This window comes from Lepisma saccharinum, chromosome 2, assembly GCF_977018435.1.
Source record: "Lepisma saccharinum chromosome 2, izLepSacc3.1, whole genome shotgun sequence".
Classification (NCBI taxonomy): domain Eukaryota; kingdom Metazoa; phylum Arthropoda; class Insecta; order Zygentoma; family Lepismatidae; genus Lepisma; species Lepisma saccharinum.
Window position 1 is genome coordinate 8,931,630 of NC_139230.1, and position 14,238 is coordinate 8,945,867.

Sequence of the window (14,238 nt, forward strand, 5' to 3'; positions counted from 1 at the left end):
AGACAATTTTAAAAAACGAGATATTTCAGGTTCTTGTTCGAAATCTTTCATCGATATTTTTCATGTTTTTATTTACGCGAATTTTTCAGGTGCTTATTTATTGGACAGCTTTCAAGCAAATTTTGTTTGTAAACACTTTTTACGTGAGTCACCGTATTCGAATGGGAGCCCAAAATCTGGTTTCTTTACATGCTGTAAATTCGGAACAAACTATTATTCTGGATCCGGGAAAAGTGATTATATGAACAGAATTTCATATTTTTTCCTATTTTTTATTTACAATGATTTGCCCAGTCCATGCCCTTTCAAATGCACCACGTATTCATAATACACCTTGACCTAATACAAAATTACAATGATATAAATAATGAAAAGTAAGTTTGTGAAAGTCGTTATTTAAACAAAATTCATCTCCATGTTTGGGTTAATCATTTAGGTTGACCATGATTTTGAGTGACAGCCCTTCAACCTCTGAATAATATTCGAGAAGAGTATTTAGACAATTACTTCCTCTGAATAAAAAAAAATGCATAAAGTTGTTCAAGCAAGTTTCTAAGGGCCCTGATTTGCTTTAAGCTGACACAGATTGAACACGTGATTGATTTAAGTATGTGGGTACCGAAAAAAAAGAGGGAACACCCTGATTTTCACACATAAACCTAAACGGTCTTGACAAGAAAGAGCACTCTGTTTTCAGCTCACAACTATTCATTCCGACATTGTGACACGGACACGGATATGCTCAAACACCCAGAATCCTCAGCGCCATCACTCTTGCAACTGATGGCTCCACGTAGTATCATCCGCTGAGGTTAAAGTACTTCATTTAAAAAAAAATGTGAGGGGGGGAGGGAAGAGGACAAAAACATTTGTATTGCTTTTAAAATCGATCAGGCGCGTCGAAATGGCGACAGACCAATATATCACAGCAAAAGAGTTATGTGTTCTGCGTCTGTCGTACATACACCATTGGAACGAAGCTTCGAATAATTTTCAGAAGGTGGAGTTTATCGCGGAAGAGGGCGTTATTGAGATGGCCGCCGGACAATAAGAATCGCTACCTGCTATTCAAATTCCGTTCTTTTCACATAACTCCTGTCTCCCCCCTCCACTTTCGTGTTTTGTATCGGGGGGAAGGATACGGCCAAGTGATTATGAGCGGAACATGTCAAAATAGTGTGTTGACCTCAGAGGTGCAGTGTCCTGTCGTTATGTCCTTTCAGGACTATAACGTGTGTTATGGCTTCCTCCTCTATGTTACACGCAATCACCTCCCCCCCCCCCCCTAATCAGAATTACGACTAGATCGGAAATTTTGTTCCTTGTTACTATATGTTGCGTGATTTCGCCGTTGTTTCTGTCTGCTGTGAGGCCTTGGCAGTGATTGTGGAAAGGTCCTTTGTCCGTTCGTTGCCTCACTGACACACAAGTTCCTTATCTTGGGATCAAGATACATGATATTTAGCTGCCTGTGCACTTTTGACCGGAGGGAATTATCCTTTCGACCTTCGAAATATGTTTCCATCAATGTCACTTGAATGTGAGTTGGCTTTCAATAAGGTAGATAGATATGGGGGGGGGGGAGATGTTTGAAATGTCTGTTTAAAAAAAAGGGATATGGATGATTTAAACATTCTAATTCAATTTACCAAATGAATATAATGATTATGAGGTCCAAACAGTCTCCCGTAAAACAGATACTAGCCTGTAACTAATATATACAGTATAACGTCGTTTATCCGCACGTCAATCATCCGCACACTCAAAAAAGCAATATTCAACGAGTGCTTTCTCATTTTCTCATGTGTTTTGTTTTCTTGTACATGTATACGTATGTAGTACTGTGTATTGTATGTATAAGATAAACCTGTACTGTACGTGCTTTTGTTAGTTAAATAAACACATGTTTGATTATCCGCAAAAATCGTTATCCGCACAACCTTCGGTCCCAATTAATGCGGATAAACGACGTTCTACTGTATAACTATAGTATAAGTGATTGAAGCCAGGACCAGATTTAGGCCTTGGTCCAGTGGGCTCGATTGATTGATTGATTTACTTTACTTCATTGATTGATTAATTTAGTTTGCTCCATTGATTGATTGAGTTAGTTTACTTCATTGATTGATTGATTAATTTAGTTTACTTCATTGATTGATTGAGTGATTTAGTTTACTTCATTGGACTGGATTCAAAACTATTCAACTTTCCTGAGATGCTCTCCAGCTTCCCAATAAAGAAGAAATAAGGCATAAAGTACACGGTGCACAATAACAGACAACTGATTGATTGACTGTATTAGGTTATTTTACTTCGCTTCTCTGCCACTTTTGGCTAATAGCGATGATTAGGATGAGTAATGATATGATGAAATTGATGAAGGAACGCTCACAAAGAACACCCAGGTCGGGATTCGAACCCGGAACCCCTCGCGTTGTAGCGCGCTATGCTAACCACTCCACCCCAACTTAGTTTATTACACGACGCGTTTCTGTCACTTTGGATAATTGCGAAGATGAGGATGAATAATGATAAGGCGAAATAGATAAACACACTTGGACAGGACGCAGCACATGCTCCACATTGTATACATTGGCTCTGATTCGAGTCGCCAGAGCCTCGCTAGATTGCTAAATGCAGTCCAGGGTGTAGTACGTGGATGGAAGTTTGACATTTAGGCGTCTTCTCAAAAGGTCACCCCTCACACCTCTCCAGTGGGCTCGATCTATAGGGGTGCACAAATTCGGGGTGGCCAAATTATCATATGAGTCCAAGAGATCCTTCAGACTCCTTAATTTATTTTACTTCCAACTACCAACGATTCAGACTGGCTATGTAAGTGCTATGCTGGCACAAATACATTCCTGAGGTCTATTTTGGGGCATCAGAGGCTCACATCTTCCCCATTTCATTTAACGGTTAAATTGAAAGAATGTTAACCACCCCTTTGTGTTTTATTTTGTTCACACTTTACACATTACAAGTTGCAAGACGGTACTGAATAAGCAATTCTAGCAAATAAAACTCTTCCGTAATATGGCATTATTATGTTAACCAGGAAACTCTAATGACGCCCCACATAGCTCTTATACCAAGAAGCTGTTGAGATGTCCTGGCGCGAAGACCTGAGTCGATGATGTCTTAAAAATCGACAGTTTGCTGCATAAGTTGGATTGATTGATTTGCTTTATTTTACTTCGCTCTTTGTGCCACTTTTGGCTAATTTGCGAAGATGGGGGTGAGTGATTATATGATGAAATTGATGAATGGACACTCACAAACATCCATGCCCAGGCCGGGATTCGAACCCGGGATCCTTGGCGTCGTAGCGCGATGTGCTAACCATTCCGCCACGGGGGCCTGCTGCACTGTGGTGCGAACAGGGTAAAGAGGCAGAAGAATGCCGGATAGCCCGAAAGGAGGGGGGGGGCGAGGTCAGTTTGCATAAAGTTTCAGTTTTTAAGTCCACTTTTTGCTCAGAGAGGCTAATTGGGACTGGTCCTACAGTTTCAAGTGAGATCAGAACCCTATGTGCCTCCAATGTGTGCGTCCAAACGGGATTACAAGGTGACGACGTCACCAGTACGCCTTCGGGAGGCCAGTTTGCATAAAGTGCACACTTAAATCTTTACTGGTGTAAATCTCACGTCACGAGTATTAAAAAGCCAGGGAAGAGTTTCACATTATGTGCATGTATCTTGTCTTATTGCAAATGTAAGAAGAACCCGAAGTTGATTATTAATCTTTAATTATCTGTGTTTTAAATTAATGATCAACATACATATTCAGAATCCCGAGTATTTCTTATGGAGGAAATTAATGTCTGGACTTTAGTTTTATTTTTAAATAAATAGTTGCCTTTCTGGACTTTGCTCAACTTAGGATGGCACGATTCGAATCTCTACCTAGCTTTGCATTTACGTTCTCATTAATTTCACACAATCATCATTAATCCTCACCATTGTCGATTGGCTACAGTAGGCAGAAAAAAAAATCATGTGCTGTGAGATAAAAAGAAACATTTTCACAAATGAAACTAAGAACTGAGGATAAAATCTGCATACCCTAATTAAAAGCTAAGGCTGTAAAGTGGCACTCGCACAAATAAGAACACACAGGGCAACATGACCCCCAGAGAGGATTATACTGGCCGTGGGTTGAGGCGCCAGAGCCTCGTTGGCCTGCAGTTTTCTAGGATCTAAGTGTTTTGCGTGGAACTGAGGTTGACTTTGGGTACTTCTCAGGTCACCCCTTACACAGACCCCAACTATGACTCTCCGTAGTCAGTGGAGGCTCAAGCCGGGGGGTTTATAATCCCCTATCCTCCAGTCTTTCTTCCAAAAGATAAACGCCGCATGACTGAAAATATGTTGAAATATGACAAGGACATTTTGAACTAAAAGGATTACCCCCGCCCCTTATTACGATATTCCTAGTTACTTTTACAGACTTGGGCATAGAATATCTTTGGTGGCGAGGTGAGTGCTTTGGAGGAAAACGAAAATGAATATGATTTGACAATGACACAGCTGTAGGTATGACTGCTTCAATGTTCCGGCAAAGACAGTTCACATTAGGCGACAAAGTTTTATTCAGAGCTCCTTGTGTGACACAGTGTCATACTTCCGGTGGAAGGTGGGGAAGGTGGAAGAGTAAGCTTCATTATATGATCGGAGTGCATCGTTCTGCATGCATGTCTCTTGGTCGAACTGCAACTCCATATGCTTTGTTACAAAGGGTGTACTTCCATTACAATCGGGACATGCAATAGCCCAGTCTAGTTCGCTGCCCTTTTTGACACTAGGTGTAGTGCAGGTGTATCCCGGTGTCAAGCTGGTGCAAGGAAATGACGTTCAACCAAGGAGACGACTCTCGGTGTTCAAGTTCTGAAGATTCAGCAAATGCCTGTCTGCTACTTTAAACGTTCATTTGATTAGTCAGCATAAACGTGATTATACACCACACGGGAAAAGAATGGAAAATGTACATGAACACACAATCTTAAGAAATGATTTTCGTACAAATCTTACAATTAATGCATGGTAGTTTTCCAATTCAATTAACCTAGTCAGCAATATAATTGCCCCCAACCCATCCTATCCGCTGGTGATTCATTTTAAGAACTACAACGGATATGCGATAATTGCGAAGTCTGAATATATCGTATAACACCCCTATAATATCGTATTATTTACTTTATTTTTTCTCGATTTAATAAAATATACGATATTATATGGGTTATACGATATGTTGTTTTTTGTTTACATACATACCTATTATCAATTTAGTTAATATCAGCTGCTAAAGTGGAAAGGGTTAGCGGTGGGAATGTTTGGTAGAGCTTTGGAGTTAGATGGAGGATGCTCTTATGGTGTAGTATGGTGGCAATGAGACAGTTGTGTGGATGCTTTGTGAAACTTTTGCTGACTGGGAGCATACCATCCCCCCCGCATCCCCCCCTCACTTCGAGCACTGGTTAATATATGCTAAACGCAATAAGACATTTTAAAGTGCGTTTTTACCTTAACTAACACTACAATTCTGTTATGAAATAGATAGTGATTCGGATCCCATTTTTAACTGTAGGTCCCGATTAGCCTCTCGCCAACCTCCGTGGCGGAGTAGTTAGTACAACGCGCTACGACACCAGGGGTCCCGGGTTCGAATCCCGCTCTTGGCATGGATGTTCATTGTGAGTGTTCCTTCATCAATTTCATCCTAACATCACTCATTCTTATATTCGCGATTATACAAAAAGTGACAGAAAAACGAAGTTAAATACACCAAATCAATAATACATGAACCGATTAGCCTCTCTATGCATAAAGTAGATTTAAAAGTAAAAGAATGCAAATTTTGGTCGGTGGGGCGCGGTTAACTATCTCACCACGAAACCAGAGATTTTAGGTTCGAATCCCAGGTAAAGATATACGTGCTTCACTATTTTATTCACGTATTCCATCAAGTCACTAATTATGTTCATCGTTGAAATAAACCCAGAAAAGTAGTAAATATACAACACATATAATACAAGAATATAAAGAGCAACAACAATAATGACACGACTTATTGTTATTACAGTTAGAGGTAAAGTTCACTTGTTCCACACAATGTATAAGTTGAGGTACTAATCGCGAATCAAAGGGAGTGGGTGAATTCCCTCGCCATACAATCCTTTAATGATGAGCATCCCCAAACATCACCACATGGAATAATAGGAAGAGAGAATAACGAGATACTCTCTGTACGGTCATGGGCATTTCTGGGTTGTAAGGATATAATTGACTTCAATGGCACCATTACAATTGTGACTGTACAAGTGATAAACAATTGCGTTGTGATCATTTTCGGATCTCCCCGATGGCGTAGTAGTAACATCGTCGCCTTCTAATCAAGGGGTCCAGAGTTCGATAGAGGGTAGAGGCACATAGTGGTTCGGATCCCACTTTAAACTGTAGGTTCAGCTCGATTAGCTTATCTGTGCACAGAGTGAACTTCAAACAAGAACAAATATTTTTCAAGAACTTGATTTTCTCGGGTACCTATGTTGGGTTTGAAAACTAAAGAATGCCAGCTCTCCATACTATTTGTTGTATCTATGTACTTACGATCAAAACCTCAAATATAGCAACTCGACACGTATATATAACTTTTAAGTACAGTATAATCTATTTTTGCTTCTGACGGTATATACCTCTTCACTTGATCCGTGTATTTCTTTGCGAATGCAAGCTGAATTCTGGGGAGAAACAAATACTATACTTGCTTATCGTTTCAAATACTTAAGCCAACACTCGTTGTGGAGTGTTTAGCGTGGGGTCTTAGATTCAAATCCTGGGTGATATTTGGCCGCTTCATTGTGTTGTTCATCACATGTTTCATCAATTCATCATCCATTGTCGCGATTATCTTGTAAGGTAACCAAGATACAGTACGTACTATTTAAGGGGAAATTGCACAACAATAATATTCTGTAACTACACAACTGATCACAATAGGGATTAGATGAAACATTGTAACCTTTTATCTAAAATGATTTCACTTCACACACATACCGTGCTACCATGGACAGACACAGACATGATAAACACGCTGCAACCTTTGTGCTTACCAGCCGATTCTAAAGTCTTCTGAAGAACGCTGGAAAATAATGGAAGTGAATTTTATACTTCAGGATAGGAAATAATGGAAGGTTTGTTTGTTATTGTACTGCAGTCAAACATCGGGGCCGGCTCTGTGGGGCACTATAGCAACGAAACCCTGAGTAGTAGGTTCAGATTCTTGGTAAGGCGTGGTTATGTTATTACTCACAGTTTTCACAATTGGTCACTAAACCTTGACATTTCTCATGAAAAAGACAAGCAAAAACTGGTACCAAGAAATATCTTAGAAACCTAAAAATGAAACAGTGTGCACTCAATACTCAATTAAATTTAACGAGGAGATTTGTTAATGAATTATAATTTTTCAATAACAAGAAGCAGTTCGTTTTCACCCTGTTTCTTAAGAACCCAAGCAAAATTAACACATATTGCATCATCATCACCACAACTGTTATGGTTTGTAAGCATTTACTTTCTCTCTATGCTCCAAACGACAAAGCAAACTCAAAAGAATAACTGTCCAATGCTTGTGTTGATTGTTTTGTCGCCTTACAACGCTTCACAGCCTTTTGGAAGGGGGTCGACCCGCCCACCTTGTCATTCATGTCTCGCGTCTTAGTCAACCGCATCTTTCAACATCTAAGGGAGAGACTTATTACTTTTCGTTTCCAAAAATATTAGGTGGGACAGGAATTCCAACATGTCCTCATCTTCTCGGTTCTCAATAATGGAAAACTCAGTCTGACAAAAGTTTGGCGAAGCTTGTTTTAAGCCCACTTTATGCTCAGATAGATATGTCAGGACCGAACAGAGTGGCATGCCCAAGGGGGGGGGGGGGGTATGGGTCATAACCCCTTTAACCTAGTATTCTTAAGAAAAAAATTAACGTTAAAGGCAGGAGATAATGGCAAAATGAGGAGTGACTACTAAAGAAAGGTATACGTAACCTCCACCTTTCAAAAACCCTGGATACGCCACTGCCTTTAAAGGAGCATTGGAAAATATCTTTCTGATATGATACACGAAACGTTAGCTCAATAATTACCAATCGCAAAATCATTTACTCCAGAAATATTACTCCAACCAAATAAGAAATCTTGAAATGCGTTTCTTTAATTACAACGACAAAAATAAAATAAAAAAATTGAAGAGCAAAGGATCGGGCATGATTATTGGTACATTTTAGAGACGATGCACATTTCATACATTTAAAATCCACAATAATTCTAACATCTACTTAAAAATACTGTTAAGAGTTCATGATTTTTTTCTGCTCATCTTGTAAATCAAAAGAATCACGCACCAAAGTAGCAGCTAAGTGCTTTTTGCGTCCAAGAAGCAAGTAGCAATTATTTGATACTTTTGGTGTGAGAGCTCCTTAAAGCAACACTTGGTTCCTTTCGGGAAGAGCAATGTAGGCAACTAGCAATGCATAACATTGTAGAAAGGTTAGCAACTTCGATCGTTTTAATTACTACTCCTTGAAAAGAAAGTGTTCCCAAATAAACATAAAAGTGATAATCATAGTTATGCTTTAGACCACACACACACACAAACAATAATAAATAGTTTGATATGCGGTATCCACATGGTTTTTGCAATACCGCTCAAGACCAAAGAATAAGTAAGACAAAATATACATTGTATACAAGAAGTAGAAAAACTATACAAAAATATAATATTGTGCCACGATACAGATGAGTGCAGTGAATGACAGTACTTATGTTGCAGTATGTTGCGCTGGCTGCTAGGTAGTAGAAGCCAGCTACAACAATACTACTACTATCAATGGTGAAAAACTTGAAATATTCTGTGAAATACACACTACCATTAAGAACCACCTCAATCAAAAATCCCCGAAATGACCGGAAATGGCTCTTGGAGACTTAGCTATCCATTAATCACCTCAACTGATGAAATTTTGACCCACGCTTAAACTCTAAAACTAGGCTTGTTCGGTGAAAGCTTTTATTTCACAGTATCTATTGTCAATGTTTCTGAATGTTCAGTGTCTATTAAAATTCAAGTTTTAATTGTAAATCCGTTTTATCCACAGGTAGACTAATCGGGACTAAAACTATAGTTTAAAGTTGCATTCGAAGCACCATGTTCCTCCGCCGGGTATAGAACAATATACGCCTTGGCTACAAGGCGACAACGTTACCACTGCGCCATCGTGGAGGTCCAGTCTCTATTTGAGAGTGAATGAATTTGCCTTTTAAATCCACTTTATGAACACATAGGCTAATCTGGACTGGACCTATAGTTTAAAGTGGGTTCTGAACCAGTATGTGCCTACACAGAGTATCGAACCCGGGACCTCTCGGTTACTTTACCACTACGCCATCGAAGAAGGTAGAGAGAGACAGTGAATGTTTTCCATTGTTACGATGTACGTTGTTGGCGTATGGTATGAGTTTGTATCTATTGTTGTACGAGGTACAGACGAGAAGAGACGGAAAGAACAACTTTCTGATTCGTATTGTACTAAATTGTAACAAACACACTAAAGTTTTGCTGTTTAGATAATGTTCAAAAGCTTGAGATAGTAGAAGAGCAGAGAAATGTAATTAATTTGTCCAACTTTTACTTTCTGTGACGGTTTCATCAACCCATCTCCAACTGCGCCGATGCCAGAGCCATCTACGTTGACATGGAAGTTGCTACATGTTGGGTAAAGAACTGGGAGTGGCGCAAAAAGTCAGGGAACCGTACAGGACATCCGACTGGGGGAAAGGGGGAGGGGATTCAATTGACTAGAAACGAGGTGTTTGTAACGAAATAAAACGCCAAGGACAATAAATCTACACGTTGGTTCGCTGGACAGCCAGCAGCGAGCCTATCAAAGCGGCTTCCTCTTTTACGTCACAATTTGACCATTGTTGATGGCACACGCGAGTAGGATGCTGGGACATGAGCGCCATTCTATTATTATTGGTGGCTTGAACTGACTGCTAGACCACGTATTCTATTATATTGTAGCTGTGTTTGTTCTAGTATATGGGTTTTTTGTTGTGTGTGTGCGTGCATGTGGAATTTCCGAATACTGAGGACGTACTGGAAGGTACACAGTTTATCGTCGTAGCCTTGTTACTTAAAAAAAGTAACATGCTAACTTAAGTACTTTTTTCAGGTGATCAAAATGAGAAGAAAACACTATCTTCCAAGCATGGTCCAAGCAATCACAGTTCTCACTGTACTGAAAATGTTAACAGATGGTAAGTACCAAATTTTACTATGCTACTTTCATTGCTTTCTAAGCTTTGAGATGTTCAAAACAATGGCAGCTTGGCTACTCGTTTTCACAGCTTCTTACTTGCACTTACTATTGTAGATGTTTTTATAAAATGTACAGCACGATTTGATAAATAACATGTTGCAATTCTAAACGTGAAAATATTACCATTTTAAATTTTAAATTATTTAATGATACTCATGTTTGAGAGGAATCGATGGAACATAATAACTATATGATCGCATGATGCTCCATTGATGCCTTCCTAATTTCATTTCCATTTTCTAGTCCGTTCCACAGTTTTAAAATACTCATATTTTACTCAGTTATATAAAATGATTAAATGTTTATATGCACAATCTTAGTGTACTTTGATCTTATATATATTTCGTGGAAAGATCAATGAAGCAATTACTATATATGTTTTCTTTTGTTAACTAGCATCATTTGTAAACTTGTGGTTTATGAAAGTTAACTATTAGTTATATCCATGAAGATCCTCACTGCGCAGGAGTTAAATTGCGATGGTACGAATACAAAAGCTATGGTTCTAATTCTCGGTATATTTCTCGTTTTGTTATGTGCTTATTATTTACAATGTGTTTTTCGGAATTGTGTACTGTTCAATCATTTTGGGTTATATTCCGGGTTCGATTCCTGCTGGAAGCATATGACGTATTACACAGTGTTACTTTGAACTCTGTTCCAGTCTAGATTAGTCTATCTGAGCATGAAATTGTGACAAAACAAACCTTAGCGCCTAATCATATCTATTGTAAATATGACTCGCAGTGCATCACCTTTTGCTCTTTTGACAATAATGGTTCGGAAATGGTTCGTGCTTAGGAAATTCATAAGGAATTTCCGTAAGAAGGGGATGTTGTGACTTCTTGGTTTGATTGATTAATTTAGTTTTTTACTTCGCGTTTTGTGCCTCTTGGCTAATTTGCGAAGATGGGGATGAGTGATGAAATGATGAAATTGATGAATGGACATTCACAAACAACCAAGCCCGACCGGGATTCGAACCCGGGACCCTGTGCTAACCGCTCGGCCACTGGGTCGGGCTTCTTGGCTATCATTGGTTAACAATCAGTGTTTATTTGTTAAAAGGTTTTTACCATCGTTTCGTGCATACATTTTATTTAGAAAATGTAAAGGTTGGTGTGTTTATAACTTCCCGATTTGCGGACACGCTGTAGATGCTTGATTCTCTTCTACTGTCATTCATTATTCAATACTGCAACTTGAAACAACGTAGACCTCCGAAAATATGAAAACCGTAAATATTTAACATCCCATACTAATTTCAATTAACAAAACAACCCGTTGAATCCTTGTCGAGTCGTAGTTACTGCACGTCATCTCAAGTTTCTAATTATTTATTAGTTAGTTCGTGGACGTAACTCGGAACTTAACTTGAGGGGGTGGGGGGCAGGTACGAAATTCAAGCTTAACTTTTGGGGAGGACTGAGTCGGAAAGTTTTTCATCCCTTAAAAATGGTGTCCAAGATTATTTGCTAAATAACTGTTACATTTGCTAAATCACAAATATTAATATTTATTACTGAGCTCATCAGTTCTCAGGATGCCAACAAAAGTATCATTGACTTGTAAATTTTAACAAACCTGAAAATTTGGAGGGGCAAATACCCCCTTTGCCCCGTTAAGTTACGCCTATGAGTTCGTTACTGCCATGAAAATAGACGGAGGCTAGAGTTCACACGTTCTTGATCAAAAACACTTCGTGCACAGATAGGCCAGTTGGAATTGAACCTACAGTTTAAAGTGGAATCCGAACAACTATGTAACTTCACCGGGGATCGAACCGGGAATCCCTAGATTACAAGGCAGCGGCGTAAGAACTACGCCTCCGGGAATGTCTTCATTCTTGATCACGAGTGTATGTGAAGGAACCCTTGTTCGTGTACCTTACATGCCCCAAATACTCATCTGATGAGATTGGACTAATGGCTAATAAAATTGGACCAAGATCAAGTAATTTAATAAAGACAAAGATGCACAGACAACAGACAGGGTAATAAGAGCAGTAACTACAGTTGAATATGTGCCGTTACTCGACAGAAAACCCGAAACTTTTTTATTGTAAGGGCAGAAGATGCTAATCCAAATGTTTCAGTTCCCTTATGCCGCCTTATTTTCGTTCTTACAAACTCCACAAGTGACATGGGGGTTTTTGTGCTGTTTTTATTATTTCGTTTCTAATTTTGTTTTAATTTTAATCACTTGATGAAAGTTTCAACCAGTGTGACGATTATTTTCTAAAAACATTTCTAAGAAACATATAATGGATTAGTCGATTCGTCATTTAGTGAAAGCCCAAGAACTTCTGGTTTAATTACCGGAAAGTTTCCAACCTTGACGATATCTCGACTTGAGTATGTTACATAAGAGGGCGCCGCCACACGACAGTTTTCAACCCTTCAAATAAAGAACACTTTATTGTCACTTCCTGGGCATGGTTCGTGGTTTACGGTCTTCCCCAGCAAGGAAATTCCAAGCAATTAGTTGTCCTGAAGGAAGCTCAACAACCTTGAACTTCACAACGCAAGGCTGTTCAGATCAAGAAACTGCTAGAGCTTGAAATAGAGGTCTCATGTCTGTATTATACAGTTTGAATTCTTTAGTAATTACTGATCCGTCTTGATGCTTATGACTTTATGAACTTTAAAATGTATATTTCTTCTCAAATTTCATCTTGGGGTCGAGTTTTGTTATCCGTTGGGGCGTGCTTCCAAACCAGAGGGACTGTGATCGAATGTCGTGTATGGCACGGATGGTTGCGTTTATTCAATTTACAATGTAACCATTAAATATTCCCACTATCACGGTTAAACTAATGGTAGAAGTATGCAATATAAAATACGTGAGTAGAGTTGGGGGTTAAGTAAGCTTTCAAATCTCTGTGGAGTAGTGGTTAGAAGAGTGCAACTTGTTGGTACGAATTATCCGTTTCCAACATAGAGTTGAATGTCACAAGTTTGTCAAAAGTACACTTTATGCTAAGTTAGGCTAATCGGGATTGGACCTTCACTTTAAATTGTTATTTGATTGATTGATTGATTTGGTGTTTTAAGTCCATTTTATGCACAGTAAGGTTAATCGGGACTGGCCATACAGTTTAAAGTGGAATCCGAACCACTATGTGCCTCCACCGGGTATCGAATCTGGGACCCCTTGATTACAAGGCGGCGACGGGGAGGACTCATTTTAAATTATTATCCGAACCACTGTAAATAGGCCTCCACAGGGGATCGAACACGGGGATCTTTTATAGATGAAGGCGTTAAATTAATTAAATTATAAAACTTAAAGCTCTAATGCGAGAAGCTCGTACAACGTTATACTAAAATATTATAGTGCAGTAAGATTTAACATATGCTTCTAATACGAGTGTAGATATTTAAAATGTACCTCTCTGCATTATTCTAAATTACCAGTATCTGTCATTCATATTTATTTCTATGAGCAAATAACATAATCAAACACATGCATACACACACAAACACCACATACACCATCACACACACGCTTGTACGAAATTATGACAGGACCGTTATTTAGGTTGTCTGGCGGTTAGGAGTAAAATTATAGGTAATTCGAATTTTCTATGATTTCTTATGCTGCAAATCGTTTGACAAATTTTGACTTTGATTCTTCATTAATTTGAAAGAAAATATGGAATTTCTTATCTGTCGATTGTGACAGTTAACAATAGTCACTGGTAAGTGGATAAAATTGTCTTTAAATACAAAATGTCAATCCTGTTCAGGTTTTGGGATGTATCAAATCGCGGATTATTCTCGTTGGTGCAGAGAAAAATCTGTCCTTCTGTCCTACATGTACGTACTGTATGACATGGCCTTGGTTACGAAACAA

At 38.9% G+C, this 14,238-nt stretch overlaps 1 protein-coding gene across 2 annotated transcripts in view; it reads left to right on the forward strand.

Annotated features, from left to right (window-relative positions):
• The window catches only part of nompA (no mechanoreceptor potential A), a 109,266-nt gene that overhangs the window by 21,836 nt on the left and 73,192 nt on the right, over positions 1-14,238 (forward strand). For both annotated transcript variants that reach the window (XM_083117025.1, XM_083117026.1), the window contains exon 2: positions 10,237-10,321. In XM_083117025.1, the coding sequence (XP_082973151.1) occupies positions 10,246-10,321 (76 nt within the window). In that variant the 5' untranslated portion in view covers positions 10,237-10,245. The remainder of the gene's footprint in view (positions 1-10,236; positions 10,322-14,238) is intronic.